Raw genomic sequence first — 27047 nt, 5'->3', positions numbered from 1 at the left:
AAAATGGATACAAGTGACATTTATGGACAGGTGTGTGCAACTGTTTAAAGTAGGAACTGCTAAATTCTAAATGGTTTAAGTCGGGTGTGTCAAACTCATTTTCACCAGGGGCCACATCAGCCTCGCAGTTGCCTTCAAAGGGCCAAGTGTAATTTTAGGCCTGTATAAATGTAAGTACTCCTACATTTATTTACTCTCATTTATTTTTTAAGCTGTCAGAAAGAACGTGTTTTCCTTGACATCCAAGTGCTGGGTCTTTGAGACTTTGATTCTTCTGTGTCTGGAGAGCACAGCCCTCCCTGAGGTACTCAGGGACTTCCATGAGGTTTTCTAAATACAAAGTACTTAAAAGTTCAGGCATTAGGGAAATAAATCACAATTAAAATGTTCACTTTTGGAGAAAGGAAGCATGTTTATTTTGTTTTCAGCATCCAGTCTGTGATGAAGACTGACAGATGAATCCTTAAAGTGGTATTTAAAAAAAATATATAAATACCACTTTTGGGGGTTGGATGGGGCTGTGGTGGCAGGTGGGGATGTAGCACTAGAGCCCCAAGTAACCAAAGTTGTGAGTGCGCTTGGGCACAGAGGGTTCAAGAACCACATCTGCAGTGGGGTGGAAGGGAAGCTGTAGTTCTTCTAATTAAGCCTGACCTGCATTTTTCAGCTCACCAGCATAATATTTATGCAGATGTGGTTGAGGTGGGTCCTTGCCTGTTCTTAAGGGTGTTGCTTTCTTGGGGTCAGCCCTTTGCAGGTGGCTGGAGCGGTGGGTGACAGGAGGACGTGAGGCTGGGGACCAGCAGGTCCTGTAGCCTTTGGTGCTGATACCAGCCCAGCCTTGAAGAAGCTGCTTGAAAGAGGACAAAGGTTCACTGGACACTCCTCATTTCTCAGGGCAGAGCAAGGACTAATGTCACACATTAAGTGTCCCAGTCTGGTCACGTTCTGTGACACCTCTCAGCTTCACTCACCTCAGGCTCTTTATCCCGCATGGCAATAAAACAGCTTTACAAGCTTTTAAGACTGAGTCACGGCCAAAAGCCGTGTCCCTGCAGGGATACACCCTCGGTGCTCTCACTGAGGTGTAAGGGAACCAGATTGTCCACATTGGCCACCAAACGCCCTCAGGGACTGGCTGTCACAGGACAAGGCGGAAGGTCCTCACGCGGACTAACTGGGAAGGACTTTATAAAAATCATAACGACCAAAGTGAATCATTTATATTGATTTTATTTTATAAACATCCAAAAATAGGGCAGTTTTTGTTTCTTTTTTTTTAACAAAAGCTCTTGTTCACACTACTAGTATGAATCTTCATGTAACAGCACTCAAGGATGTCTTCTAAAATACACATTCACCCTTGAAAAAGGAGTTTCAGAGCAGTAAAATTCTTATCAGCTGTCCCTTGTTTGAGCTGCAGCACTGTTACACACAGATACCTGTTGCTGGTGTTTCTTTCCCTCCAGGCAATTAATTCTTTAGGACCCTCAAGGAAAATCCACACAGGCTAGAAATTACTTACCTAGTTTAAGCTGTATTTTTGTTTCTAGGAAGGTAACAGAGAAAACATTCCAGAAACAGGGGTTTGCTGGTATTTCACAGTGGAAAAAGAAATCTAATGGAGTGACCATGAGAAATTCCGCAGCCATTCCTGGAGGTAGTCAGGGCAATGTTGTTAAGATTTTGGTTTCTGTACTTAACTTACTTTGAACTTAAAAGACATCAGCAAACACTGCCTGTACTTTTTGGAGGTTTTCATCTTAAAGCTGTTTACCTTTAAAAAACGGAAAGATTTTGACTTTGGACCTGCATGATGTGTCACTGTGGAGAGCAGAAAACACGAGCTGGGCACCAGGGGACAAGGGGGTTAAGTCTGGCAGTAAAATGCAGTGGGGATCACTGTGCTATTTATGCTAAACCAGGCTGTGCTTGGCTTGGGGAGTGAAAAAGTGAGATTGCAACCAGGTGATGGAGGCTGATGTAAAACTCTGCTGTGCAGAGACACCAGAACCCTTCAAGAAATGCCCTCCTCAGAGCAATGCTCCCCATCGCTGAACTGCTGCCTGTCACACTGCTCAAGTCTGGATTTCCTCCTAAAAATATAATTTCTCTCTACCGAAGACCCCTACAAGTACAACATCAGTAGCCGGACTGTCTTTGAGTGTCTTCTCAAGGCACGCACTAGTTTACACATCACACCACAAGCTACACGTGCAGCTACGCCTCTACTCATGGGCTTTTCCGAGACGTTCAAGGAAACTTCAGATCACTTATTTTGTCTACATGCAGCAACGCAGACAAGTTTGGTTTGTGATGGAAAGAGGAGAATGGGCTTAACAGATCAATTGTACAAATGCAAACCAGCCTTGAAGGGATTGACATATACGGTAAAAAGCAGCAACCTTTGCCAGGAAAGCTCTCCCACTTTGAACTTATACATTAAGGGAAAACTAAATAAACGTGTCTGTGCTTGACCACGCTCCTCAAAGCAAAGGCTTTTCTTAGCCCTGGAAATAAACCACCAGTAATTCCATCAGGATTGGCCTTAAAAGGCTCACAAGCTCAATAATAAAATGGGAAAAGCCCAGCAGAAATCAGAGCCCAAGCTCAGCTCTTGCTCTCAGCACAGTTCTCCTGGTCAATGCAAACCTTCAGTTGTTTTTTCTGACGGAGATCTCGAACTTGGTGTCCCCACAGGGGTCACCAGGCTCATCTCCCACTTCCAGACATGGAGGATATTGTCATAAAAGGAACAAGTTGCTACGATGCTCATTTCTTTCGGGTTGTCTAGAGACCTGGCTGAATCACCGCTTCTGTCCGGGCCCATCCCGCTGGGTCTCTTTGCTCCTGAGCCAGATCTGCTGCCTGACTCGGGATCTCCCCCTCGCTCTGGGCACCCGGCCAAACCTAAACTCCCCTTTAAGTCAGGGCCCCCAACCCGGTCAGGATCCCCAGACAGCTTAGGGCCCCCCTCTGCTTTAAGTGGCAGGGCAGGGCCTTCGCTCTCCTCATCCAATATTACATCAAAAGTAGCTGTAGGAGACTCATAAATTATCTTCAGGTTTTGGACCTGCAAATTCAGTCTCTCGTCGCCTCCATCTGATCTCCCCTCGGGCTCCTCCGCAGACGGACACGCAGCAGCCGAGTCCTGCGCTGCAGTCCAGGAATCCCTCGGACACAGCCTGGACCAGTCAGCCCCGTAGGCCAAGGAATTGTGCAAGACATAGGATGACAGGATGATACATTCCTCCATGTTTTCCGCTTTAAAAAAAAAAAATATATATATATATATATGAAACTATCAGAAATCAAATTGTGGTTTGCTGCAGACTGCTCAGAGCCATTCCAGTGTTGGCCATGTCCTACAGGAAGAGTTCTCGGGTTACTTCCTTCTCCACAACAGTTAAGCATTCTAGGAGAAACGAGGTTCTGGCTCCCCTGAGAGTTTTTCAGCCACCTCTCATTGGCCCTGATTTTCCCCAGTTCAGTGAGCAGACAGGACAAGAGGGTTTAGTGGGCATGAGGTTTAAGAGCCTCGTTATTCCAAATACATAAAAAGGCACAAGAAGGACAAGATAGATCACACAGTGATCGCCTCAGAAATACAGCTGCTGAGACTGCCAGGCCAGCCTCTGGTTATCAATAAATCATAGATGGGTTCTTCCCATGAGCTTTCAGAGTCAAACACTTGCTCTGATATTAAATGGACATCAAGTTCCTCCCTTCCCTACAAAGGAGAAATGTCATCCTCATTTCGCAAGCTGTGCATCTGCCCAAGGCCTGGAGAAACCCAGGAAGGCAACCAGTTTGTGCAAAACTGTATTTGTAATGTAAATGCAAACAGCTTTTAATCACCTAAATACCTTCTGATTCACATGGAAGGCTTATTCATGTTATTCTAGATTAACCAGACTGCACAGCACTTCTTTCCAAGGCAATAACAAATTCACCAGTGGGTCAGGAACTTCTGCTGACAGTGAAGCATCACCTGACATTCGGAAGAACCTCTTTGAACCACCAAGATGACTACAAACCAGAACTATCACGTCAGCAGGTGAGGCCTTCACACCAACACAAACAGGCTTTCTGCCCATGGAAAGGATTTACACATGAGCAATGCCAGTGTCTTTGCACATCCCGCCAGGCCACCAGCAAGGGTAGGCTGGAAGTTACCTCAGGTTGGAATCCAAGTCTATGGCTATGAACAACATCCAGATCTCTCCAGCAAGCCCAGAGATGGAGTTTCCCTGTTAACCTGGAGGCAGCAGAGCAGCACAAGAGCATCTCTGTTCCTCCAAACACTCACCCATGCTTCCGCGGCAGTCCAGGATTTTGAACCCGCTCTGCATGCAGGCCGCGAGCAGCACGAAATCACAGGTCGGGTGCCACTTCAGCCTCCAAACCCCACCTTCCACGTGGGTGTCTGCCAGCGGCTGCTTCATGTTCCTGGTGTCCCACAGCAGCACGTGCTCGTCGTAGCTGGAGACACATCACAAACACACATGCGGACAGGCAGCAAAGCTGATTCAGTGCAACAAGCACAGAAGAAAATAAGGCGAGATTGCATGCTCTTCACCGCACTGAATTTCTGAAAAGATCGCACCGTAGCACATCAGTGTTGGTCACATTAGTGAAGAGCAGCCAGAAGGGACTTACCTGCCAGTAGCCAGGAGATTCTCCCGGTGGGGACTGCACTGAATGCTGCACACCCCCATTGAATGTCTGCAAGAGAGGGAAGGGAGCCCAGCGTGAGATTAGAGAAGGGAGTCTTCCTTGAACATCATGGATTTTAGGTCCAAATTACTGCATCAAGGTGTCTCCAGAAAGGAGAGAGAGTTTAATTCAAACTTCAATCCAGTGAAATACACAGGCAGAGTCCCATCAATCGGTCCAACAGCCTTTGACCCACTCAGCACAAATATTTTCTAGTTGTACCATAAACTGCTGTTCATAGCCCGTAAGAATTTCAGCACAATAACTTCATTCCCAGGAGACTTTACTCCCAACATGAATATTTCCATAGCAATAATCCCCAGTGTATTTTAAGGTTACATACAAGAGTTGTGCACATTGTGCACATTGTTTTAATCATATCTTAAAAGACATGTTATGCCACCAGAAAAAAAAAAAAGACCATTCCTTCAAATGAGTGAAGAATGGAGAATATTTTCTAAAAAACAAGAGATAAGATAATCAAATTTAACATCCATAGAAATTCCAAAAATAAAAGTATAAATCTGTCTCTTTCTTTTAGAAAGAAGCTACCACCATCTTCACGTGTGGAAGTGAGCTATTGGTTTATTAAGCTGAAGGACACAGAGGAGAAAGTTTCAACCTGAAGTTGTCTTGATGAAAAAAAAAAACAACAACTAATAGATGTCTCACTTTCCCAAAGGAGGCAGAAACAGGACCCCGCTGTCACTGCACATCTCTGGCTTAGCAAGGGCCACGGTAGCACCGTATGTTCCCACCCGGCGGCTGTCGGGTCCAGCTGCAGACACACTCACCTCTTGCTGGTGAAGACGGGAGCCTCTGGCTGGCAGCGGGTGTCCCAGCCCTTCAGCAGGTTGTCATCTCCTCCTGCACAGAGACATACACTGTTACCTGGTGGAAAAGGACCTGGGGGTGTTGGTGGCAGCAGCTGAATGTGAGCCAGAGTGTGCCCAGGTGGCCAAAGCGGCCACCAGTGTCCTGGCTGGTCCCAGCACTGGTGCGGCCAGCAGGCCCAGGGCAGTGACCGTCCCTGTGCTGGGACCTGGGGAGGCCAAACTTTGAATCCTGGGGTCAGTTTTGGGCCCCTCACGCCAAGAAACCCTTGAGGTGCTGGAGCGAGTGGAGAGAAGGGAACGGAGCTGGTGAGGGGCTGGAGCACAAGTGTGATGGAGCGGCTGAGGGAGCTGGGGGTTCAGCTGGAGAACAGGAGCTGAGGGGAGACCTTCTGATCTCTGAACTGCCTGAAAGGAGCTTGGAGCCAGGGGGGTCGGGCTCTGCTCCCCAGGAACAAGCGCCAGGAGCAGAGGAAACGGCCTCAAGTTGCGCCAGGGGAGGTTGAGGTTGGATCTGGGGAACAATTTCTTCTTTCCCAAAGGGCTGTGGGGCATTGGAACAGGCTGCCCAGGGCAGTGCTGGAGTCACCATCCCTGGAGGGGTCAAAAGATGCATGGGACATGGGATATGGGTTAGACGTGGACCTGACAATGTGAGGTTAACAGTGGACTCGACGATCTTAAGGGTCTCTTCCAACCAAAACGATTCTATGATTCTCCCCAAATATCGGCCTGCACAGTGCACTGAGGCAATGCAGTTAACACCGAGCTGATGCATTTCAGCCCCGGGATCTCCCAACATTTCACAGCCACACCAAACGCCATGCTCACAGCACTCATCACCACAGAAGAGACGAGCATTAGCAATACCCTCACTTTGCTAAGCAAAAAGAAAAAAGAAAAGATAAAAAGACTGGACTCCAGAAACCCCCTAGATCCCTTTTGAAAACTTTGTTGCCAATAGCCATCCAAAATAGTTTAAAAGCCACAGCTTCTCCTCATTAACTCCAACCACTTCCTGCAATCAAGAAGCCTTTTATCTCTAGCAGAGGCCCCTGGTCTTTCAAGCAGTGTGATCCAAGCAGCATCCAACCCTGGAAAGTAAAATCCCAAGGAACACTCACCCCTAAACACGGTGCCCCCTCCCCTGGCACCCCAAAATGAGATTCCCAGCCTTTACAGACCTGAATACACAATATTGGTGTCCCAGTAATTAAAAGCAGCGATCCAGGCCTCAAATTTGTGAGCTTCCCACTGGTTCAGGACATGGACAGAAGGAGCAGATTCATCTATGGAGAAAAGATTCAGCTTCCCCTCTGAATCACTGCTGATCACTCTGAGAGGACATCCGCTGCAGTGAAACACAGAGAAAACATCAGAAACTACTGAAACCTGTGTCTTAAGAAGCTGTTAGAGTAAAAAAGTAGCTACCAAAGTAGAGACAGGTAACGTAACGTAGTACTGTATATGTTCGATTCAACTAACGCTGAGAGAAACCAGCAGGACAGTGGAAGGAATGCACACGCCTGTTCAGTCTTCAGCCCAGCCCATCATCTTCAAATCGCCTACAGTAATGATCCCCATGCCCTCATCTCACAGGGGCAGCAAACCACTCACACATGTGAGGGAAAAAACAACAGCCTTGGGGCTTTCCTTCTCCTAGGTGCATAACCTGACTGCTCACACACCTGATATTACATCAATAAACAAATTCCAGGTGAAGAGGAATTGGTTTTCTCCCAGTGAGGCTGACAAGCACCTTTCAGCGTCTCTTCCCTCTTCTGGAGTATGAAGACGTTTTATTTCCCTGCTGTCACAGACCTCGGGGGTGCCGGCTGACCCTGACCCTTCCTGCAGTCGCGGTTTCTGGACACAATGTTCTTGGAGCACTGGCAAAGGTTTTGCAGCTCACAGTGCACAGATGTTCTGACAATCCCGGACATGAACCAGGTACCTTCTGTTTGATTACCTGCAATTGTAGCTACTGATTTGGTGGCTCGGGGCTGCTTTCCATCTCCACACTGTATGATAGGTACTGAACCAAACTCAATCTCCCAAATTTCCCCACAGGAGATGTGAAGGCTGAGCATTCAGCTTCTAGAAGGGGTTATTTGTCTCTCAAGTGACAACAGCGACAGGCTTTAAAAGGCCTTTTCATCATGGCAATGATCATTCATCTCAAGGTCAGAGACAAGGGGAAGAATTTGAGGAAGAATCACACAGAATCGACAATGGAATGGTCTCTGAATGCTGATTAAAGTGTAACTTGGAATTCTATTTATTCATTAAAAAAGCATGCACAGAAACAGCTTTTAATTAGCCAAAACTATTAAATATTTGCCCTACAGCATTAAGCACACAACTACCTGATCCCCTCGGTTTCCAGCCTCCCACCAAAGGCATCTGTGCACTTAACATACAGAAAACATATACCCTACCTCTTCCAAGGCACAGCTAACTCACGTTATTGCATGCAGTGACACCATTTCTGAATCAAACGTATGAGCAGTTGAGAGAGGAAGGAGCCGCTTCCAAGCCAATCATCTCCCATTTCTCACTAACCCATGTTTAAACTGCCTACGTGTGCTATTTTAGCAGTTTTTCGGTGGAACTTCATACTAAAATTTCACCCATTCTAAGAGCAGAGTTGGAACCAGCGGATCCATCTACATCCCATTCTGGTCTTCCCTTTAAGCAAAAGCAACAGAAGACACATCGTCCCTTTGTCACCCTTGCTCTGCCAACAGCACCTTCTAGAGAAGGTGCAGGGAGACAGCTGCGACCACGAAAAGTCTGAAACCACAAAAAGCCACCAAAAGTTCATTCATCAAAGTCCTCAACTTGCGGCTGAAAACTGTCACACACACAACAACCTCCAACACCCTTCTCTCCCATCCTCACCATTGCTCCCGTCCTGTGGACCAGTCCAGAGACAAGGCCAGGCGCTGCGCGCCGAGCGGGGCCCTGAAGCACGGCTCCAGCATGCAGCTCTTCTTCTACTGGAAAGAAAAGGAACGGGTTAATGCTGGGAAGACAGCAGCGGCAGGGGGGGTCAGAACGTGAGGTTTGTTCTGCTGGGACTTCACCTTCAGTCCAGACCTCCCCCCTCCTGACTGGCAGTCTCCCTGCTCCCCTTTTTCAAAATTACTTGTGCAAGTTTTATGACTTGAATGTTCTTCATATTCCATTTTCCTTTGCGTTACTTTTTTGTTTCTGTTTGTTTGCTCTTTGCACATTTCACCTGCCAAATCTTGCTCTTTCCATCTTCTGCATTTGGACACAAGATCCGTTACCCTACGAACACCCCACCCACTGCTGTTGGACCACACCAGCCTCCTTTTGTCCCCCCTCAGTTCTGTTTCAATTTGCTGCTGACCCCCTCTTCCCTCAGCTTCCACTGCAGAGGCGCAGGCACGGATCCCAGAAACTCCTCTAAAATAAATCATTTCTTTGCAAAGTACAGCACAGAGCTGGTGCCTCCTGCCGAGAGACTCTCAGTGGAAAAAAGGGGTGTGTAACACCCCGGGTACTGCTGACTCCACAGCAGCTGACTCCACAGACCCATGAGCGTATTAGGGTCCCACATTAAAGGAGAGATGAAGCGTCCCACAGAAACGCACAATCGCTTAGCCCAGCAAAGCAAACGTGCATGCACAGGATCCCCGCCTTCCCATCTCCCACCAAACCCCCTGATATTTTGCTGCCTTTCAGTGAGTGGGGAAGCGCAGGAGACGTGAGGACCTGGCTGCTGAATTCCCTCCAGGCTGCCTTCCGCGGGAATGGCTCATCACGCCCTTCTCTCACCAACCAAGAGCCGCCCCTCTCCAGAATTATTCGCCTTTCTGAACAACTTTGCGCTTTCTGCCACGTTCACCAACTACTCCACACTGTCAAGCGACAGCTTCCAGGGTTTGCTTCTGTTCCTTCATGTCCCTCGTCTCCCGCACTCTGCGAGTGGGCAGAGCCCAGCCAGTCCCTCCAGTGCCACAAACAAATTAGTGAGACTCATGAGAAACATTATCAGAAGACAAAAGAAGCGTTTAGAAAGCCGAGCATACCGAGGAAGCCATGGAAACCATACAGCTTTCCTACGAGCCTCTGAACATTGCTAATAATCTGGGCTAAACGCAGCTCCAACAGCCACCTACCTCGCTCCCGGTCAGCTGGAAAAACTCCACAGCGCCCGTCGAATTTGCAATGCCCACCATGGGGTGTTCTGCAACGGGAACATGGCACCTAAAACATCAAGTTGAACAAGTCTCGAATGTCCATCTTGCTGGTGTTTAAGGAGGAGAGGAAAGTCAGCACTTGGATTCCCGGATGCACAAGGAGAAGATACTTCATAAAAATCTCATTAAGAAAATCTAAGGCTCCTCGAGTTTCCACAAACCTACATGGAGGGGATTATATACAGGGGAAATCTATATATTACTATATGAACAAAAGAGGTCCACAGTCACTGACCAGTTGTTCATAAATAAGCAGAAAAGCACATCAGAAATGAGCGCGGCCTCTGCGTGCTGAAGGAAACTGGAGAACACTTCCCTCCAAGAAGCCAGGGACAGTTTAATCAGTAAATATTACCGGTTTTGCCGTATCAACAGCCAAAAAAGGCAGAACCCGCTGCTGTGAGACCCGAGGCCGGCCGGGCCAGCGTTACCATTTGATGTCCAGCACGGCGGCCGTGTCGATGCGCTGGATCTCGCTCAGCGGGATGCAGGGCTGCTCCTCGTTGTAGTGATACAGGTAGAGGCGCCCGGTGCGGTCACAGGCCCCGTCGCTCCCTCGGGAGTCGGTCTGCGGCGAAAACCGGCAAGAAAAGAAAGAGTAAGTTTAGCAGCTTTTCTACCTCCCTTAGACCTTCCCCCACCCGACCGTGCCGTGACCGCCGGCGAGGGCGGGGTGAGCGCTCCCGCTTTCCAAGTGTCTCCCTTGAGGGGTTAAAGCGGCCGCAGGTCCCTCGGAGCCGCCCACGCTCACGAGGGGACCCACGGGCTGCGGTAACGCGGGTGGACCGGGCACGGCCCCGCGGGGGGACAGTGGCTCCGGGACCCCCGGGAAACGCGGTGTCTGCGGCGGCCGGGGGCAGCGGGACCCCCGGAGCGGGGCGGGCGGGCTCACCGGGGCGGGCGGGCGCAGGTGGTAGGTGCCGCAGGCCAGGATGCTGTGCCAGCCCTCCACCGGGCACCACTCCACCGCGTCCGCGCTGAACTCCGTGTCCACCACCTGCAGCGTCCGCGTCCGGCTCGGCGCCGCCATCTCCGTCAGGCCGGGCCCATGCCGAGCCCCGCGGCTCCGGGGGCGCCGCCGCGCAGCGGAACCGCCGCCCGTTCACTTCCCGGTCAGGGGCGGCGCTGCCGGCCCGGGAGCGCTGGGCGGTGCTGCCCGGCCCGGGGGAGCGCGGTGACCGCGGCCCGGCTGGTTGGGGCACACAGCTCGGGGGGTGCCGAGCGTCGTCCTTAGCGCCCTCGGATGTGGCTTTTCCCATGAATCACAGAATCATTTCGGTTGGAAAAGCCCCTCAAGATCATCGAGTCCAACCATAACCCACCTCTGGCGCTGCCCCATGTCCTGAGAACCTCATGTCCGTCTGTCCAACCCTCCAGGGCTGGTGACTCCAGCACTGCCCTGGGCAGCCTGTTCCAGTGCCCCACAGCCCTTTGGGAAAGAAGAAATTGTTCCCCACATCCAACCTCAACCTCCCCTGGCACAACTTGAGGCCGTTTCCTCTGCTCCTGTCACTTGCCCAAGCTCTGTGCAGACAGGAGCTCCAGCACCCACAACAACCCACGAGAAGGGCCCTGTGGGTCAGGTGAAGGGCAGCTGCTCATCTGAACCCCCAGCTGCTCATCAGAGAGAAAATCACCACCGCCATTCCCCGCATCCTCCCTCGCCGCTCTTCCTCACCCTGTTGCTCTCAGCGCAGATCGGGGGCTGTGCCCTCGCTGTTCCAGCCTTGGGTGACCCCATTTCTGCCGGCACCTCATCCCACTCCCCGCAGCCCTTCCCCGGGGTGAGAACCGGCCCGGGACACACAGCACATTTGTACCGGCAGCTCAGGGCTCGCCTTTTGGGGTTTTCCCATAAACAACATTACATTTCTTAACACTGAATTTCATCTGCCAGTCTGTCTTGTAAGATCCTCCTGCGATTCTCCACTCAGCCTTTGTTACGGCATTATCGCACTGAACAACCTCATCAGTGGATGTTGTTACCTTCCTGGTTCATTACTTTTTTCCCAATTATTTTTTAATATCTTTGGCATCCAAACGTTGACTTCCCTTCACAAAAAACCCCACACCTCCCTTTAACTCTTCCTTTCCTGTCTTTTAGACAGTTGTTTGTCCTCGTGACAACATTCCCCCTTTTCCCACAGCAGCTTTTTTCCCTCAGTGCCTTGATCATGATCAAGCAGGTCAAGCAGTCTGTACCACCCAAAGCCCCTTTGTCCCCTGCCTGTTGAAGCCACTCAAGCAATTCCAACAGCATCACAGCATCTCTGAATTGCCAAGCGCTGTGTTCACCTGGCTGTAGTTTGCCACACCTGCCCCAAAACTCATTTCAGCATTTGCTGTGGGCACCGAGGTCACATCCCAGCCAGCAGCTCAGCTTTTCCACCCTTGAACCTACGAACATCCCACCCACTGTCCCCACTCAGTTGTGTTTCAATAGCTGGTAAACATTTGCTGCTGACCCCCATGCGGTGTTTTACAGTTTCCATGCCACCCGCAAGAATTTAAGTCTTTTATTAATAGTTGCCCCTTTTACCTTCACCAGCTTCATTTAAATCACTACCATGGAGGAAAACTTACAAGTAAAATCCTACAGGTATATTAAAGGCTCAAATAACAAGAGTTTAACACCTTACAATATATTGTATTTGAGATTTTGTGTTAAGCCAGCTGTGATTTTCATCGGTTTGAATTGTGACTTTCGAATGCCTGGGATGGGTAATACCACCCTATTTTGCTATGGTGGGGTATCTGGGAGGGAAGAATGGACATCTCATGGTGTGTTTAGTGTGTGCACCCCTCGGTCACCTCGTCACCAGTGACGCTGCAGGTTCCTGACGTGAGCTGGATTTACCACTCTGCCCCAGCGACACGAATATTTCCCCAGCCTCTCCCAAAGGGTCTGGATGCCCATGGGATCCTCCCGGAACCATCCGACACCAGACAGACATTCACATCTCAACATCAACCAGTGTGACCCACCGGCGGGGACTCCTGCAGGCCCAGGAGCCTCAGCAGCTGTGCAGGAGCCACGTGGGCTCCCAGGGACACGGCGGCACGGCCGGTGACACAGCCCGGGCAGGACTGCGCTGGCCTGAACCGCCACAGTCTCTCCCCAAAGCACACGAATCAGATCCACAGCGTGACAGGCACCACAGCTTAGAGACTGATGGTGTGAAGGTGCAACCACCCTAACCCCAACCCACCGCACTTGTTCTCTCTCCATGCTCTTCACAGCTCGAGTGTGGCCACATTTTCCCCCAGAGGTCTTCTGGAGCTTCTTTTCCAAACTGATGTTCCTATCTAGGAAACCTGACTCATTAAGCCTTGTTTTGGTCCACAGGTGAATCAGGGGTGTGTGCAAACACTTTGTGTTTCAGAGAACCAAGGAATAAATTATGCAGATGCAGGAAACACCTTGGATGGAGAGCATTGCCATCAGGTAGGTCCTGGCTCATCTACCGCACAGGCTGCTCCGAGATAAAAAACCATGTACTCTAACCCTGTGGTTTTTAAATACTTGGCCATATGCACATATCCACGTCAGCCACGTTTAAGAGGAGAAAGGAGATCCTTTACCAGAGCTTCATGCTCTGGAAAACGTTTGGCTACACGAAGCAGAGCTGCCATGTTCAAGAGGAACTTTACACTTTACAAAAAGGGAAGATCTCGCTAAGTCACGAAGATCTGCCAGAATCATTGAAAAACCGTCCTGCAGGCAGTGACGTGGTTCATGAAGTCCCCAGGACACCTCCAAGAGCCAAAATCCCCATCACACTTCCCTCCTCCAGCACGAGGACAGGCTGGAGTCACCGCTTACACACTCAGGTTGGTACGTGCGTCTTTTCTCCGAGCCCTTTCTGGATATCACTTTCCATGGGCTCGATGGTCTAACAGCCCCAAACCCAGGGGCACTTTCCCTCCCCTTTTCCAGGATCAGGGTCACCCCGAGCACCCACCTGCCCTGTTTCTGCAGCCCCTTTAGCTCCAGTCCCACCCTTCATCCCCTTCACCTCAAGAGCAATCACCTGTTGCCCCATCAGGACCTCACCTGCCGCCTTCATCTCATTTCTCACTGCAGCAACATCACAAACAGCAGGATCAACCATTTTCCCTGCTCAGTCTGGAGGAGTTTAAATGCTCCAAGTGTGCAATTCTGTTTGCTAAAGATGATGACTTGTGAAACAGCGGAAAACTGCCATGACAAGTAGCAGCATTTTAAAATAAAAAGGCAAGAAAGAGAGTCAATGCTTCTGCCCTTTTCAATGGATTACCTTGAGTTAAAAAAATATCCTTATGTCTCATTTTATATTAATCAGCAAATAACTGAAAGCAAATAATTGAATGTTCTTTAGCAGGAACCCATTTGCCATTCCAGGAAAATTTGATTAGGTCCTGCTTGACTTCTTCACAGGTAAATGTGTTTCAGGCTGCCTGAACAGAGAAGTATAACCATGGTTTAAGAGTTGCAGCTTGACAATGTGCCCACCAAGCAGGAAGGTTCAGATGTTCTGTGTCATTTCCCAAGATGCTTAAAGCCAAAGGACAAAAACCCATCCAAACACCAATAATTAAGAGCTTCCTGTGCAGATATTAGAAATATAATACTGGAAGTTCACAGTTCAATTTTCTAACCAACTGAATATAAGCAAGACCAATACTGCAATATGAAGTGGCCAAGTGAATCCTGCCTGAAAAATCAAATTCTTGAGGGCTTTTACAGAAAATATTTCAATACCTAATCTAGTAAGCACTCTGAGAAAGGCTGTGCTGGGCATTCAGCCGCTCGTATTCTTCTATGGGGAAGCAACACTAACACCTGGCACTAAATTACCCATTTAGTTCTGCAGGAAATTCAGTTGATATTCCTTGTATTTCTAAGGCAAAAATGAAAAATAACTCCAGATTATACATGACAATATGTCTCAAAAGGAAAACGGGGGTGCAAGTCAAATCCTCCTCCCATATTATTTTACTTATTACTACGTTAAAAAAAGATTCAAAAAATGATTCTTGGATTGACAGCACCTCTCTAAAAAATCCCAGAATGTCAGGGGTTGAAGGGCCCTGTAAAGCTCATCCAGTGCAATCCCCCCATGGAGCAGGAACACCCAGCTGAGGTTCCACAGGAAGGTGTCCAGGCGGGTTTGAATGTCTGCAGAGAAGGAGACTCCACAATCTCCCTGGGCAGCCTGGGCCAGGCTCTGACACCCTCACTGAGACGGTGAATGAATAAATAACTCAAATTACCAAACATGAGATCATTTAAATATATCTGCACATCACTATAGTGTCTGCCAGGCTCACGGGGAAACCATGAGGGCAGCCCCATCCACGCAGCCACTGCCTCCCTGAGCCTCCCCACAGCTGTGGTACCTACAGTGGTTGCACAGGACAGCGACTCCGGCTCTGAGAACCGCAGCGCCGGTTGGTGGCGGTGACGCCCCCGTCTGTGAGCATGGGTCCTGGTTCCCGCTGGGGAGCGATTTCCAAGGTCTGAGAGTGCTCTGAAAGCAGCTGGAATGGAACAGGAGAAAACCAGAGAGCAGACAAGGATTCATTCCAACCTTTACTTTGTTTGCTCCCCCCCTCCCCTGTGTTTGTTTGTTTTAAATATATCTTCCATGCAGAGTTCTGCGGAGTCAGCGCTGGTGCCCGAGCTGCCTCCCGGCCCTGGCACAGCCACAGACACTTCTAAGCCACATGGGAGGAAAAGCTTTTGCTACATGACTTTTTTTTTTTGTCTTTTTTTGAAACTTTTAGGCCAACAACATGTTCTCATCTGAACATTACAGTTAATGAGTCCTATCAAGAATTTCTAACAAAAACTGTACATGAGTTTACAAACGTATTAACATATAAATAACGAGAAGCTTCCTGCCTGGAGCCTCCACAGTAGTCTTTTTGCTTGAGAATATAATACTGGAAGGGCAGACCCGATCCCTTTCCACAGCACCAGTCGGAGCTGGCTTAGTCCAGTCAGCCGTTCTGCTCAAGCATCACAGGGGTTTTATTTCTTCTTCAGTGCCTCTGGCTTCACGGAGCAGCCTGTCATTACTGTGCAAAAGCAAGAGTCCAATGCCTTTGAGAAGGAATCCTGCTGCTGAGAGGCCCGCGCTGCCCGGTCATCGCTCTGGTCCCAGCTCTTGCTGGAAGGTCCGTTTCTTCTCCCGACAGTGTTTCTTGTGAGCGGGCCAGTCCTTCTGCTGGCACTGCGACCCGCAGTACCGCGCTACCTGGCAGCGGCCGCAAATGTTGAATTCGCGTAACTGGGAAGAACACGAGACAGCGTTAGCGAGCCCGCCCAGCGCCCCGACACCATTTCCCAAGCCGGTTTATAATTCATTCTTTTGCACTTAAAGACACAAACATCCCACCAGGAGCGTCGGAGTACCGACAAGTTCTGAAGTAATTGCACTTGTTTCATTTTGCAGTTGCTCTTGCGGAATCGTATTACGGCTTAATAGACAAAATATTGGAGCGCTTCACATTTGTTCTCACCCTGCTACTGTTTTGCCAACTGAAGTTCTGTTTGCAACCACAAACATCTCCAGTTTCGAGTGACCAGGAGGGCTGCACAGGCTCAGTCGTTGCCCAGCTGAGGGTTATCCAGGAAGCTTCCATGTGCAGACCCAGATAAAGGGTAAAGCTCACTCTTTTTCAAATAGAGGGCATTTCAGACCATTTTTGCAAACGCCCAAAGAAAAAAGTGGAATGCAATGATTTTAGCCTACTCAGCATTTGGTATCACAGAAAACCCCTTCCTGTTAGGGGATAAGGACAGAACAGCACAGCCCTTGGACGCCTCCCTCGTACACGTGGCTGTGTTTGATCTGCCTACAGCAAGAACCAGAACCAGCTCTCCTCCCAGCTCTCCCGACCAAGGGCCACTTGGATCCACCCTCTTCTCAGGAAAGGTCAAACGCATTATTTTTCAAAGCCTCTTAGGATGCTTCCCCACCTCACACAGCTGCTTGCCCACTGCAGGGTCCCATGGGGAACACGTCCACCTGGCGTTTCACACACCCTGCGGAAATTCAACTCTTCCCAGTAAACCACTAGGTCAATTCATTGTTCCAGTTCCAAACTACAGCCTCTCAAACTGAAAGTCATCGCAGGGTCTGAAGCATCACGCCAAAGAAAACCCGAGTTAAAAAGAATTATGGCTTTTAGCAACCGAATGGCACGTGTAAAGCTTTACATTTGAGAGAGCACAGCCCTGGACACACGCGGCAGCCCGAGTCATTACGTGCTTACTCTCAACTCTGTCGCACACACCTGCTTTTCGATCATTGTGCATGGGGGGTAGTGACATTCGTAGTATGTGCATGAGTTCTCCTCCTCCTCCACCACGTCCCCGTTAGCGTTGTAGTATCGTGTCACATTCAGCACAGGGAACTGCTCTTCTATAGGGTCTGTAGGAAGCTGTTGGATCGCCAGCCAATACAGACTTTGTTCCCTGTAACAAAAAAAAGTACATATTTGGTCTATAAATCCATAACAAGCATACAAGGAAATTGATTCCAAATTAATAAAGAGTAAATAGGGTTAACATTGTATTTAGCCTGTTAAGCCTCAGGCTACACAACTCCTCAGATATTCCATATCTTTAGGAATATCTTTAGGGTTGTTTCAGCCTAAATACCAAAAAGTTAAAAAGTATCTATCAAGATACATTGACATAAGGCAAAATTATTTCTGTGTAAATGGCTCGAAGTCTGTTTCTTGTTCTTGAACTCCCAGAATCATTGGGAGCATCACTGAAGCACCATTGCCATTCACAACATCTCAACATCAGTTTAATGAGCTCTGAACATCCCCATCTCATGGGTGCTGCGAGTGTTTCAAGAGACCTGACTTGTGTGATGTTAAACGCACCAAAAATGAACATCCCTGCATCACAACTAAATCCATCCTGATGCTGAGTGTGATGTGCTTTGTGTAACATCAATGCAATGTGGCATGCATGAAGTTCCCACAGCCTCCTGGTGAAAGATCATGGAGGCTGATCCCAGGAACTCACTTTGGTTCCAACCCAAAATACACCCGCTGGCTTCTACAGGTTGTGTTAGAACTTTGGTGCCTGAGGACCAGAGCCACAAGCCCGTAAGATCTGCAGACTGAATCCAGCGTGCCCAGATGCTGCTGCTCGAGTGGAAGGGAATTCCAGCTGCTTTACTGCAGTGACAACATCTGGCACAGCAGGACCTCTACATAATAAACCCAGGGGGTTAGACAGTCCCTTCACAGCTGCCATGAACAGCGAGCATTGATTCCATTCCCCAGGTGAGGACACTAAGACATAGTGACATGTAAGTAACCCAGTGCCAAGATGGAAATTGCTCAAGGAAGGAGACACGATAATTTAAGATATTTTTACCTTTGTTTACTAGAGATTTCTTCAGCTTTGGGTTTCCACCCCCACGGAACGAGGCGCAGGTTGTCCAGGCGGTTGTCCACGGTCACCGAGTTCAGATGCACCACCTGAAATCCTGGGGCGATCCCTCCCCGGTGCCTCTCCCTGGAGGAGACAAAAACGACTGGAACGTCAGCGACGAACACGACACGTTGGTAAAAGGCAAGAATCGCTAATTCCACCTTCTGGTGTCACTGAAACAGTTGCCATAAAGCCTGGGTTGCCAAAACACTGCAGTGGCTACTTCAGACCTACCAACTCCCGGAAGAAAGAGACTTGTTCCAGGAGGTTATTGCTGTTATAAAATATCGGGATCAAAAAGACAATCGTGTTACATTTAAATTCTAAGCATATTGCAAAGAAAGCGATACCGCTCTGGTTACTGCACCTATGTAACTATTGTGTTGCACAGAGCAGACTTGAGAGGTGCCAACACTGTTTCATTATTTCAACAGGAAATTCTGTCAGACACATTGATGCAAGTTTGGCACTGGTACGAAGTCACAGAGTTTGTTATTTATGAAGAAACGTCTCTAACGAGCAACAGGACAGAGGTTTCACCAAGCATGCAAATGCTTTTTAGAGTCTAATTGCGTGTAACGCATAGAAAGCCTGAAACGTCTCCACAACCGAGCAAGAGACATCGACCCAAACTTGCTCTGAACTATTATTATAATATTATGATATTATAGTACATAATAATATAATAATACTATTATGGCAACAAGAAGGACAGCTGCACACTAGAGTCCTACTGTGACTCTTCCCTTTTGCCTTCTAACAGTTTCATTTCCCATTGCACCTTTTTTTCATCTCTCCTTTATTTCATGAAGTATCGAGTTCGCTGTCAAGCACCTTCACGCCTGGATGAGTTTCCGTATCGCTTCTCGCGGGAATCCCCATCCCACCTGAAACGCTCGGACAGAGATTGCGTGTCGGTGTTTGCTGTGCCCTGACTGGTGTCAGAGAGCAGAACGGCAGCGACTGAGGACAACGCGACCCCGACAGCACCGGCTGAGGGTACCCGGCGTTTCCTTCTAGAACGTCCCAACAGATACGATGGAACTGTATACCTTGGGGAAAAGAAAGACTGAAAGATCCTGAAGGAGGAAAAGCTGCTTCTGCGTTGTCAAAGGGTGGTAAGGGCTGTTGGGAACCCTGAGAGCTACATGTAGGAAGCCAGGAGGTACATGGAGCAGCAGTCAGAGAAGGAGTAAAGGTTCTGAGACTGGGACCGAGTGCCAGCAAGAGAGATGGGATAGATACAAATGAGGAATCTGGGAGGAGACAGACGTTCAGCTCAAGAGCAAACAGTGCAGGGGGGAAAGGGAGGAGAGGAGTCTAAGGCCAAGTTAAGAAATATTTTTGAAAAGGATTAGATAATGAGAGTTGAAGCAAGGTTGGAGTTGGAGAAAGACAGAGGATCAGGAGAGATTGTTGGCGACTCCAGAAAGCCCTGGAGCAGCCCATGCCCATCACTGCTCCTGCAGAGCCCGGGTCTGCACCCGCCACACTGTGAGCAGAGAGGGCACAGCAGCCAACTCCCTCCACTTTGGACAAACACACGTTCATCTGCACCCCTGACAGCTCTTCTCTTACCTTAAACATGGAAATCGGGTCTTGTCAGTGATGGGTAAAAGTGTTAACACAACACCCCTTGGCGGCAGTGCCAGAATTACCACTAGCAAATTCAGGATGATCCCTTTTCTCGGTACACAATCAACGAACCTTTGAATGCACAAGGATGTGCTACTCCTCTCCCTAGACCTTACGCTTCAAAACCGAGCAGCACGGCCCATCTGCAGAAGTTAATCAGCAATGTGAGTAAAGGATGAGCTCATGGAAGAACCTGCATTCTCCCTGCAGAGGGGGCAGAGAAGGAACCGCCTCGGTAACGCAGCAAACGCTGCTGCAGAGCCAGAGCTTCCACCTCCCCACCACACCTGAGCTCCCACAAGATGCCAGGCAAAACACTTAAGCCTTTCCAGAGAATTAACTGGAGAATTAACTGGATGCTGTTTCGTATCTCAGCAGCCAACTTGAGAAGCGAGGCCGTAATAAAAGCGCCAAGTACAGACACCAGCAACTCAAGTCAGCTGAGCAGGTTACAGGCAGTTTGATGGTAAGTGCTCAAAAAACCGAGGTGGTGGATGTCTTTCTGAACACACAGTGAGTGATACTGATGACTACTCTGCTGCTGTTGTTCCCCGGGGAACATCACTACACCAGCCACAACACGGCGAGCTGGGGTTTCTATGCAGGGACCAGGGTGAGAAGATGACAGACTTATCCTGCGGGTCCCAACCAGAGGAGCTAACGGTCCATCCCGAAACACAACAGGCACGAGAGAGGCTGCTGGAAGCTCTTCCTGAAAGATTATTTGGATTTGTCAGTCATGGTTCCCATCTGGCACCGCAGCTCACGCTCCACAGGTCAGTGGGAGCTTTGGGGAAGAGCAGAAGGTCTCTGGTGGCCACCAGGTTCCTGCTGTGAGTGATGTACGATCTGAACAAAGATACTTGCTTAACTGATTTTTTAAAATTAAAATTAAAAAAATCTCCTTATTTGCAATAGCATCCAACACACACCTACTCCATCTTCAACCAGAAGCCACACTCAGGTTAGTTTTTCCAGTGCAAGCTGATTTTTTGGGGAATGTCTGGAGGAGAACAGCTAAATTCCCCTCCTATACCTGCAGTAATTCAAGTTCTTGGCTTTTAGTGTACCCAAGAAGCAAGGCTGGCACTGGGAAGAGTGATCACTACTACTGCCCGTCTCTCCTGGCTTCCAAAAGCTCCGAAACCTCCATTACTCTTCCTCACAACGGCAACGACCAGCCACTAAAACACATTTCTGCTTTGTTTTGAAAGCAGCCTCCAGCGCAGGTCAGTACAACCGAACAGGGCGGCTGTTCTGCCTCGGAGGGGCAGCGAGGACACAGCACCTGCAGGCAAGGGGCTTTCTGGGGTACACGAACCTGCGTTGTGCGAGCTTGGAATTAAACATCCCAGCAAAACCAGCACCCTCGAAGGGATCAAACTCTACTTACGGAAACGCCGAAATACTTTGTATTTTCTAGTCGGAGAATTTGACTTCACAACTTCAGAACTACAGCTCGGATTGCCTGGCAGTTCACACCTTTACAGCTTTCAAAAATCACTATTACACACAATCCCAGTTGTTCTAACACCAGCGCACTAGAGTGACACAATCTGAATTACCTAACTGAACACATTAATTATTTCCTAATTTGAGTAAAACAAACCAGAAGAGGCGATGACTGGGCTGTGTTATGAGCAAACAACTGCCCCGTCACCATCGGTGCAGCCTTCAAGAGTCAGCCGGAACGATCCTAAGGTGCTGTCTAATGCCGCTCACAGACAATTATTACTGTGTGCGGTTCAGTTACCAGCAGCCGACAGTGATTTATCCCACGTACTGTAGCCAGCTTCGTAATAATTTTCACCAAGTTATATGTGCAAAGGGATTAAACATTAACAGATGCAGGTTAAATTTCATACATAATGAGCAGATCGTAAATAATAATAATAATAGTCTGTGATATTTTTCCCGTCTCCCTCCTCTTATATAGAGGTAGAGGAAGAAGTAGTAATCTGGAACAACAAAGAAAGCACAGCTATATTTTGGGCATTAAGTATAGTTTATGGCACTGAATAGAAAAAATGCTTAATTTCTCAAAAATAAATGCTCAAAACAGGTCTAGAAAGAGCAATATTTTAGCTCAGTGGACAAACTAACTTCTCACAACTAAGTTTGCCTCTGAATCTAAACTGGCAGCTACGAAGGACATTAAGCAACGTTTCTTAAAATACGGTAAATAAAACGTAGCGGTTGATCTGAAGCACCATCAGCACTGCTTCAAGTTTTAAGTTCTCAGATGCTCCATCTCTCCCCAGTGCTCTGCCTGTTCTCACTGGTGCCAATAACACGGACCTGATTATCACAGCACAAAAAGAATAACAGCACCTCAAACAATTAGTCTTCATCTATCAAACGAAGCCAGGCCCTGGCTCTCCCAGCCCTGAACTGAAGCTTTAGTAGCATTTCACAGATTTAAAGTGTCTATTTGCATAATACTTATCACTTTTTTCCCTGGGAATAACATTTTTACGGAGACTCAGTTATTTGAAGCGCAAAACCAAAGCAGAGTAAGATCTACGGGCAGCCCCTGTGCTGGGTTTGCAACCGAGCGCAGCCACAACCCTCCTGAGAGGCCTCGAAATGCTACAGGCAGAGAAATAAGCTCCACAAGTGGTGGCAGCAAACTCCACCTTAGCAAACCCTGAAGGTATTGAGCTCTCCTTACGATACCTACCAAAGCAGCTCATGCAGGAGGCGGCCGGATCCCCTTCCACGATTTTTGTCGAACGCATAAGCGAATATTTTAGCACCATTGCCATCAGCGTCAACCTCCATCCGAGCCTGGAGAGAAAGGACAGGCTGTGAGAACACCCAGCGCCGAGCGGCAGAGCACACGTTCCGCTGGGATATGGGACAAACCCGATAATTAACACTTGTCCTTAATGGAATTTGAGCTGTTCCAAACCTCCCAAAGGAACCAACCAGCTCTGCTATTGTGTCTGAAGATGGGAAAGGTAAGAAAGAAGCTGCTCCTGCCCTCTTTTCTCCACTCCACGGCAGAGAACAGGCAAACGTGGTGATTTTGGGGGGCAAAGCAGCAACAAACTTGGACTTGATGATCTCTGAGGTCTTTTCCAACCCAGTCGATTCTGTGATTTTCGGGGGCAGTGTTGCCACAGCTCTCAAACTTCCAGCAGCTCTGAAGCACCTGTTGAGCTGCAGGCACCAAGCAAAAGATGGTCCCTCCTCCAAAAAAGCCTTTGGTTCACAAGGTTTTGTAACGGAGAATTCTTTCCCTTTCAAAGTCTTGGTAGAACCTGCTCTTTCAGTGGATGTTAAAAGCTGATATTTTTTCTGGTCCCATAATAAGTCACAATAAAAGAAGTTTTTCTCATCTGAGAGTGCAGAGCGAAAATTGTTAAGTTTCCCAAGCCAAATAAGGGAAAACAAATTGCCGGTTCTCAAAAAGCATACAAAGAGAAAGCCAAAAACTAAATAATAAATCAACTCATTCTAAACTAATGCTCATTTAAAACGAAAAAACCCGCAACTTTCCCTACTTGAAAGCATTTGCGTTGGTGTTTTGATAATTTCAAACTTTTCCCCCCACCAAAGCAGGAGTGGTGCGGAGCAAAGCGCTTCCACAAGCGGTTTTAAAGACGAAAAAACCCGCTGTTCGGCAGCCGATCGCGGTTACCGGCCCCGGGGCTGAGCCCTCCGGGGACCCGCGGCCGCAGAGCCGGGAAAGGCCCCGGTGCGGCGGGGGGAGCGGGGGGCTGAGGGCCGGGTCGCAGGGCAGACACCGAGCGGCGAGTTGGTACTGCGGGTAAAAAAACGCGCAAAACGAAGCGAGCGGTGCGGAGCGCGGGCGGGACCGGCGGGACCGGGGGCGGCCAGAAGCGGGAGCGGGGGGCGGGGGGAGCCGGGGCCCGGCGGGGCAGGGGTCGCTCACCTCGAAGGAGTAGCTCTCCACCAGCGGGATGTCCTGCTCGTCGATCAGCGTGTACTTGGTCTGGAACACACCGGGCCCGCCGTCAGCGCGGCCGCACGGCCCGGCCTTCCCGTACCCTCCCCTCCCGGCGGCACCGACCGGCCCGCTCGCCCCCCCTCCCCGCGCCGCCAGCGCGGCCCCTCAGCCCCGCTCCTCAGCCCCCCTCCCGTCCCGGTCCCGCCGCCCGCCACCCCGCTCCGCCCGGCGCGGCCGAGCCCGGCCCGCAGCGCTCGGCCGCGCCCCCCGGCGCCCTCAGGCCGCGGCCGCGCCGCGCTCACCTTGCCGGCCACCCGGCCGAGCCGCACGATCCCCAGCTTGAAGTCGGTCATGGCGGGGCCGGGCCGGGGCCGCCGCCCGCGCTCGCCCCTCAGAGCCCGGAGCGCAGAGCCCGCCGGCGGGAGCCGCCGCTGCCACGCGCCGCCGCCTCGCGCACACCCGGGGGGGGGCGGGGCGCCGCACCACCTCCCACCCGTGGCCGCTCGACCAATGGCGGCCCGCGCCGCCGGCGCGTCGCTTCTGCTACGCAGCCGGGTGGTCCAATCGGCCAGCGGCGCGGCGCAGGGTCACGTGGGGAAGGGGGGGAACCGCGCGCGGGAGCGGGCTCGGGCGCGGGCGGTGACGTCACGTTCGCGGGAAGCTTTGTGCCGCCAACACTGGAGAGCGCGAATGCGGGGGGGCAGCGCTTAAAGGGGCCGCGTGTGTCCGCCACCCGCTTCCCGCCTCCCGCCTCCACGCACGGGGGGACCACTGCCCGGCCCCGGCACAGCCGCGCTGCCCCGCGGGCTGGTCACAGCGGCTGCGCAGTCCGGGGATCCCCCAGGGCCGTGGATCCCCCAGGGCCGTGGATCCCCCAGGGCCGGGGCTCAGCCGCAGCTCCCGTGGAGAGTTCAGGCCCCTCCGCAGCCCCCGGCGCTGCTCCTCCTGCTCCGCCGGCGGGGCAGCTGCTCGGTGCGCGGGTGCTGCTCGCTGAGCGGATCCGCGGCCGCCGGGGCTGAGCTGAGGGGCACAACCTGCTGGGGGGGCTCGGGGTGTCGTGCGGAGACACCAGCAAACCCGACAAACAGCCGGGGTGTCGCTGCCAACCGCCGTAAACCCCCCGGCAGCTCCCGGGCACCCCCGCAGCTGTGCTCCTTGGGACCGGTGTCGCTGCCAAAACTCGTGCAGGGACAGATGGGGACACAAGGGAATAGCAGGAATATGTGCCAGGGCGGGTCAGTGGGACATGAGGAAAAGGTTCTTCACCCAGAGGTGCTGGACACTGACCAGGCTCCCAGGGAGGTGTCACGGCCCAACCTGACAGTGTTCAAGCAGAGACTGGACACCGTCCTCAGACACACGGGGTGACCTGTGGGGTGTCCTGTGCAGGACAGCAGTTGGAACCCATGATCCGTGTGGGTCCTTCCAGCTCAGGACATTCTGTGATTCTGTGACCCGCCGTTGTGGTGAGGAAGGGCTCCAAAAATCATTTGTTCTCGCCAAATTTGATCCATCACACCACCATGGTCCTCACACATGCGGGATGAGGATATTGTTCTTTATTTCCGTGATCTAATTGTGACTAACATGTAAACGACAATAAAAATTGCCAACCCTAGGAAGTTAATCCTTATTTCACAAAACTTGGGGAAAGGGATTTGTGGAGATGTGCCGAGAGCTGCCGTGTTTTCCTGATGGACGTGTCGGCTGCCTCAGCACCCTGCAAGGGCGCTTGGAACAGAGGGAATTCAACATGCAAATAAATGGATAAAGCAGTTTCCTATGTACAAAGTTACAAATCTGTAGGGCAGAATAGGACAACTGCATCCTGAAGAACATGAACAACAAGTAAGGTGGGTTTAAACTGATGCTACAAGCGTCTAAATGAGCCAAACGTTAAATCTGAAGATGAACCTTGGGAAACTTTTCTGAGTCTTTCATCCCTGTGATGGAGCAGCCCCACAGAAGAGTAAAACACCTTCAGGCTATGGTGGTGAAGCAGGGAAATTAAACATCATCAGCCCATCATTAGCACCTTGACCCGTGTAGATCTGGGGAGTTTCTAATTCTGCAAACGCTGCGCCCGCAGTTTGGGCGCAAACCCAAACCCGACCTCTGTTCTGACAGCGAACCGGAGAGGTGAACATCCATAACGTGATAGGCGACAGTGATTGTGTGCAATGCAAAAGCAAAGCAACTCCTTGAATTTGGAACAGAATATCTACATGGTAAAAAGAATGGTTTGGTTTTTAAAGGGTTTGTGAGGGAGAAAAATCAATAAAGTCTCTAATAAGGTCAACTGGAAATTGGAGAAGGGGAGGGGAGGGGAGGGGAGGGGAGGGGAGGGGAGGGGAGGGGAGGGAAGGGAAGGGAAGGGAAGGGAAGGGAAGGGAAGGGAAGGGAAGGGAAGGGAAGGGAAGGGAAGGGAAGGGAAGGGAAGGGAAGGGAAGGGAAGGGAAGGGAAGGGAAGGGAAGGGAAGGGAAGGGAAGGGAAGGGAAGGGAAGGGAAGGGAAGGGAAGGGGAAAGGGACATGCAGTGAATTAATAAACATGCACATTGTTCTATCAGGAGGTCACTTCATTTTTTATGACTGTGTGTTGCTATGATTGTGGCCATATATTTTGAAAAGTCCAAGAGCCTGTGGTACCACCCAAAAGCTCGGTGTTTGGTGCTGCGGTGCCCAGACCCGCTGTGCCCCGGCTGTGGGGGACCTGGGGCACCACGGTGTCACAAAACGCCACTGTGAGGTCACCCCACGGCGAAGGGCTCCCCGTGGGACCCGTTTACCAGCAGCCCTTCCAGCACTGGGGGTTATTCCAAGCTATACCTGGGCACGTAAGGGCATTGCAGCAATTGGAATCCATCGTTCTAGCCCAGGCGTCTTCCCCCCTGCTCCAAACCCGCAGGATTTGTAGGACTAGCTCCGTTTTGGGTGTTTGCTGTTGGCACTTGTACGTAGTTCGTGTGGGGACACCTGCTCTGCTCAGGGTACAGCAGAGGCAAGTGATGGGTTTGTGCTGCCCAAGCCCCATTTCCAGCCAGGGCTTCTGCCTGCGGCTCCTCCAGAAAGAAGATTCCTCCCCGCCTTTATGGCAGAAAAAACCTCCCTTTCCTATTTGGGCCCTTTTTCCCCCTTTTGACGTCCTCTGAACTTCCCATGTTGCCCCCTCAGTGCAGTTCCCTGCCCTTGGGGACATTGCAGGAGGACACAGCCCCCCAAAGTGGCAGGAGGTGATGAATGGATGGATGGATGGATGGATAGATGGATGGATGGATGGAT

At 50.4% G+C, this 27047-nt stretch overlaps 2 protein-coding genes across 3 annotated transcripts; both read right to left on the bottom strand.

The window, feature by feature from the left end:
* Positions 1-1217: 1217 nt before the first annotated feature.
* Positions 1218-10885, bottom strand: DPH7 (diphthamide biosynthesis 7). 2 transcript variants are annotated; one of them, XM_065854097.2, is made up of 9 exons: positions 10671-10885; positions 10210-10346; positions 9698-9785; positions 8451-8545; positions 6734-6900; positions 5511-5583; positions 4660-4725; positions 4310-4482; positions 1218-3264 (listed from the first exon to the last, which is right to left on the bottom strand). In XM_065854097.2, the coding sequence occupies exons 1-9, from the start codon at positions 10806-10808 to the stop codon at positions 2642-2644; spliced, it is 1560 nt and encodes a 519-aa protein (XP_065710169.2). In that variant the 5' UTR covers positions 10809-10885; the 3' UTR covers positions 1218-2641. The 2 variants fall into 2 exon arrangements, with proteins under 2 accessions (XP_065710169.2, XP_071673602.1); XM_071817501.1 differs by lacking the exon at positions 10671-10885 and having other exon boundaries at positions 9698-9765; positions 10210-10308.
* Positions 10886-15337: 4452 nt separating this feature from the next.
* ZMYND19 (zinc finger MYND-type containing 19) lies at positions 15338-24222 on the bottom strand. Its single transcript, XM_065853917.2, has 6 exons — positions 24069-24222; positions 23752-23811; positions 22534-22640; positions 18162-18302; positions 17060-17240; positions 15338-16050 (listed from the first exon to the last, which is right to left on the bottom strand). The coding sequence occupies exons 1-6, from the start codon at positions 24117-24119 to the stop codon at positions 15907-15909; spliced, it is 684 nt and encodes a 227-aa protein (XP_065709989.1). The 5' UTR covers positions 24120-24222; the 3' UTR covers positions 15338-15906.
* Between the last annotated feature and the right edge of the window lie 2825 nt (positions 24223-27047).

This window comes from Patagioenas fasciata, chromosome 20 (assembly GCF_037038585.1).
Source record: "Patagioenas fasciata isolate bPatFas1 chromosome 20, bPatFas1.hap1, whole genome shotgun sequence".
Lineage (NCBI taxonomy): Eukaryota > Metazoa > Chordata > Aves > Columbiformes > Columbidae > Patagioenas > Patagioenas fasciata.
The sequence above is the reverse complement of the archived record's forward strand: the minus strand, read 5'-3'. Positions and strand labels throughout refer to the sequence as shown.

Coding starts and splice junctions, on each gene's coding strand:
- DPH7 (XM_065854097.2), bottom strand. CDS start 10,808: ATGGCGGCGCCGAGCCGGACGCGGACGCTGCAGGTGGTGGACACGGAG. Junction 5,584..6,733: donor CACCAATATTGTGTATTCAG/GTCTGTAAAGGC, acceptor GTCTCTGTGCAG/GAGGAGATGACAACCTGCTG. Junction 4,726..5,510: donor CCCGTCTTCACCAGCAAGAG/GTGAGTGTGTCT, acceptor CCTCTCTTGCAG/ACATTCAATGGGGGTGTGCA.
- ZMYND19 (XM_065853917.2), bottom strand. CDS start 24,119: ATGACCGACTTCAAGCTGGGGATCGTGCGGCTCGGCCGGGTGGCCGGC. Junction 18,303..22,533: donor CTCCTGCATGAGCTGCTTTG/GTAGGTATCGTA, acceptor TGTCTCCTCCAG/GGAGAGGCACCGGGGAGGGA. Junction 16,051..17,059: donor GCACAATGATCGAAAAGCAG/GTGTGTGCGACA, acceptor TGTTCTTCCCAG/TTACGCGAATTCAACATTTG.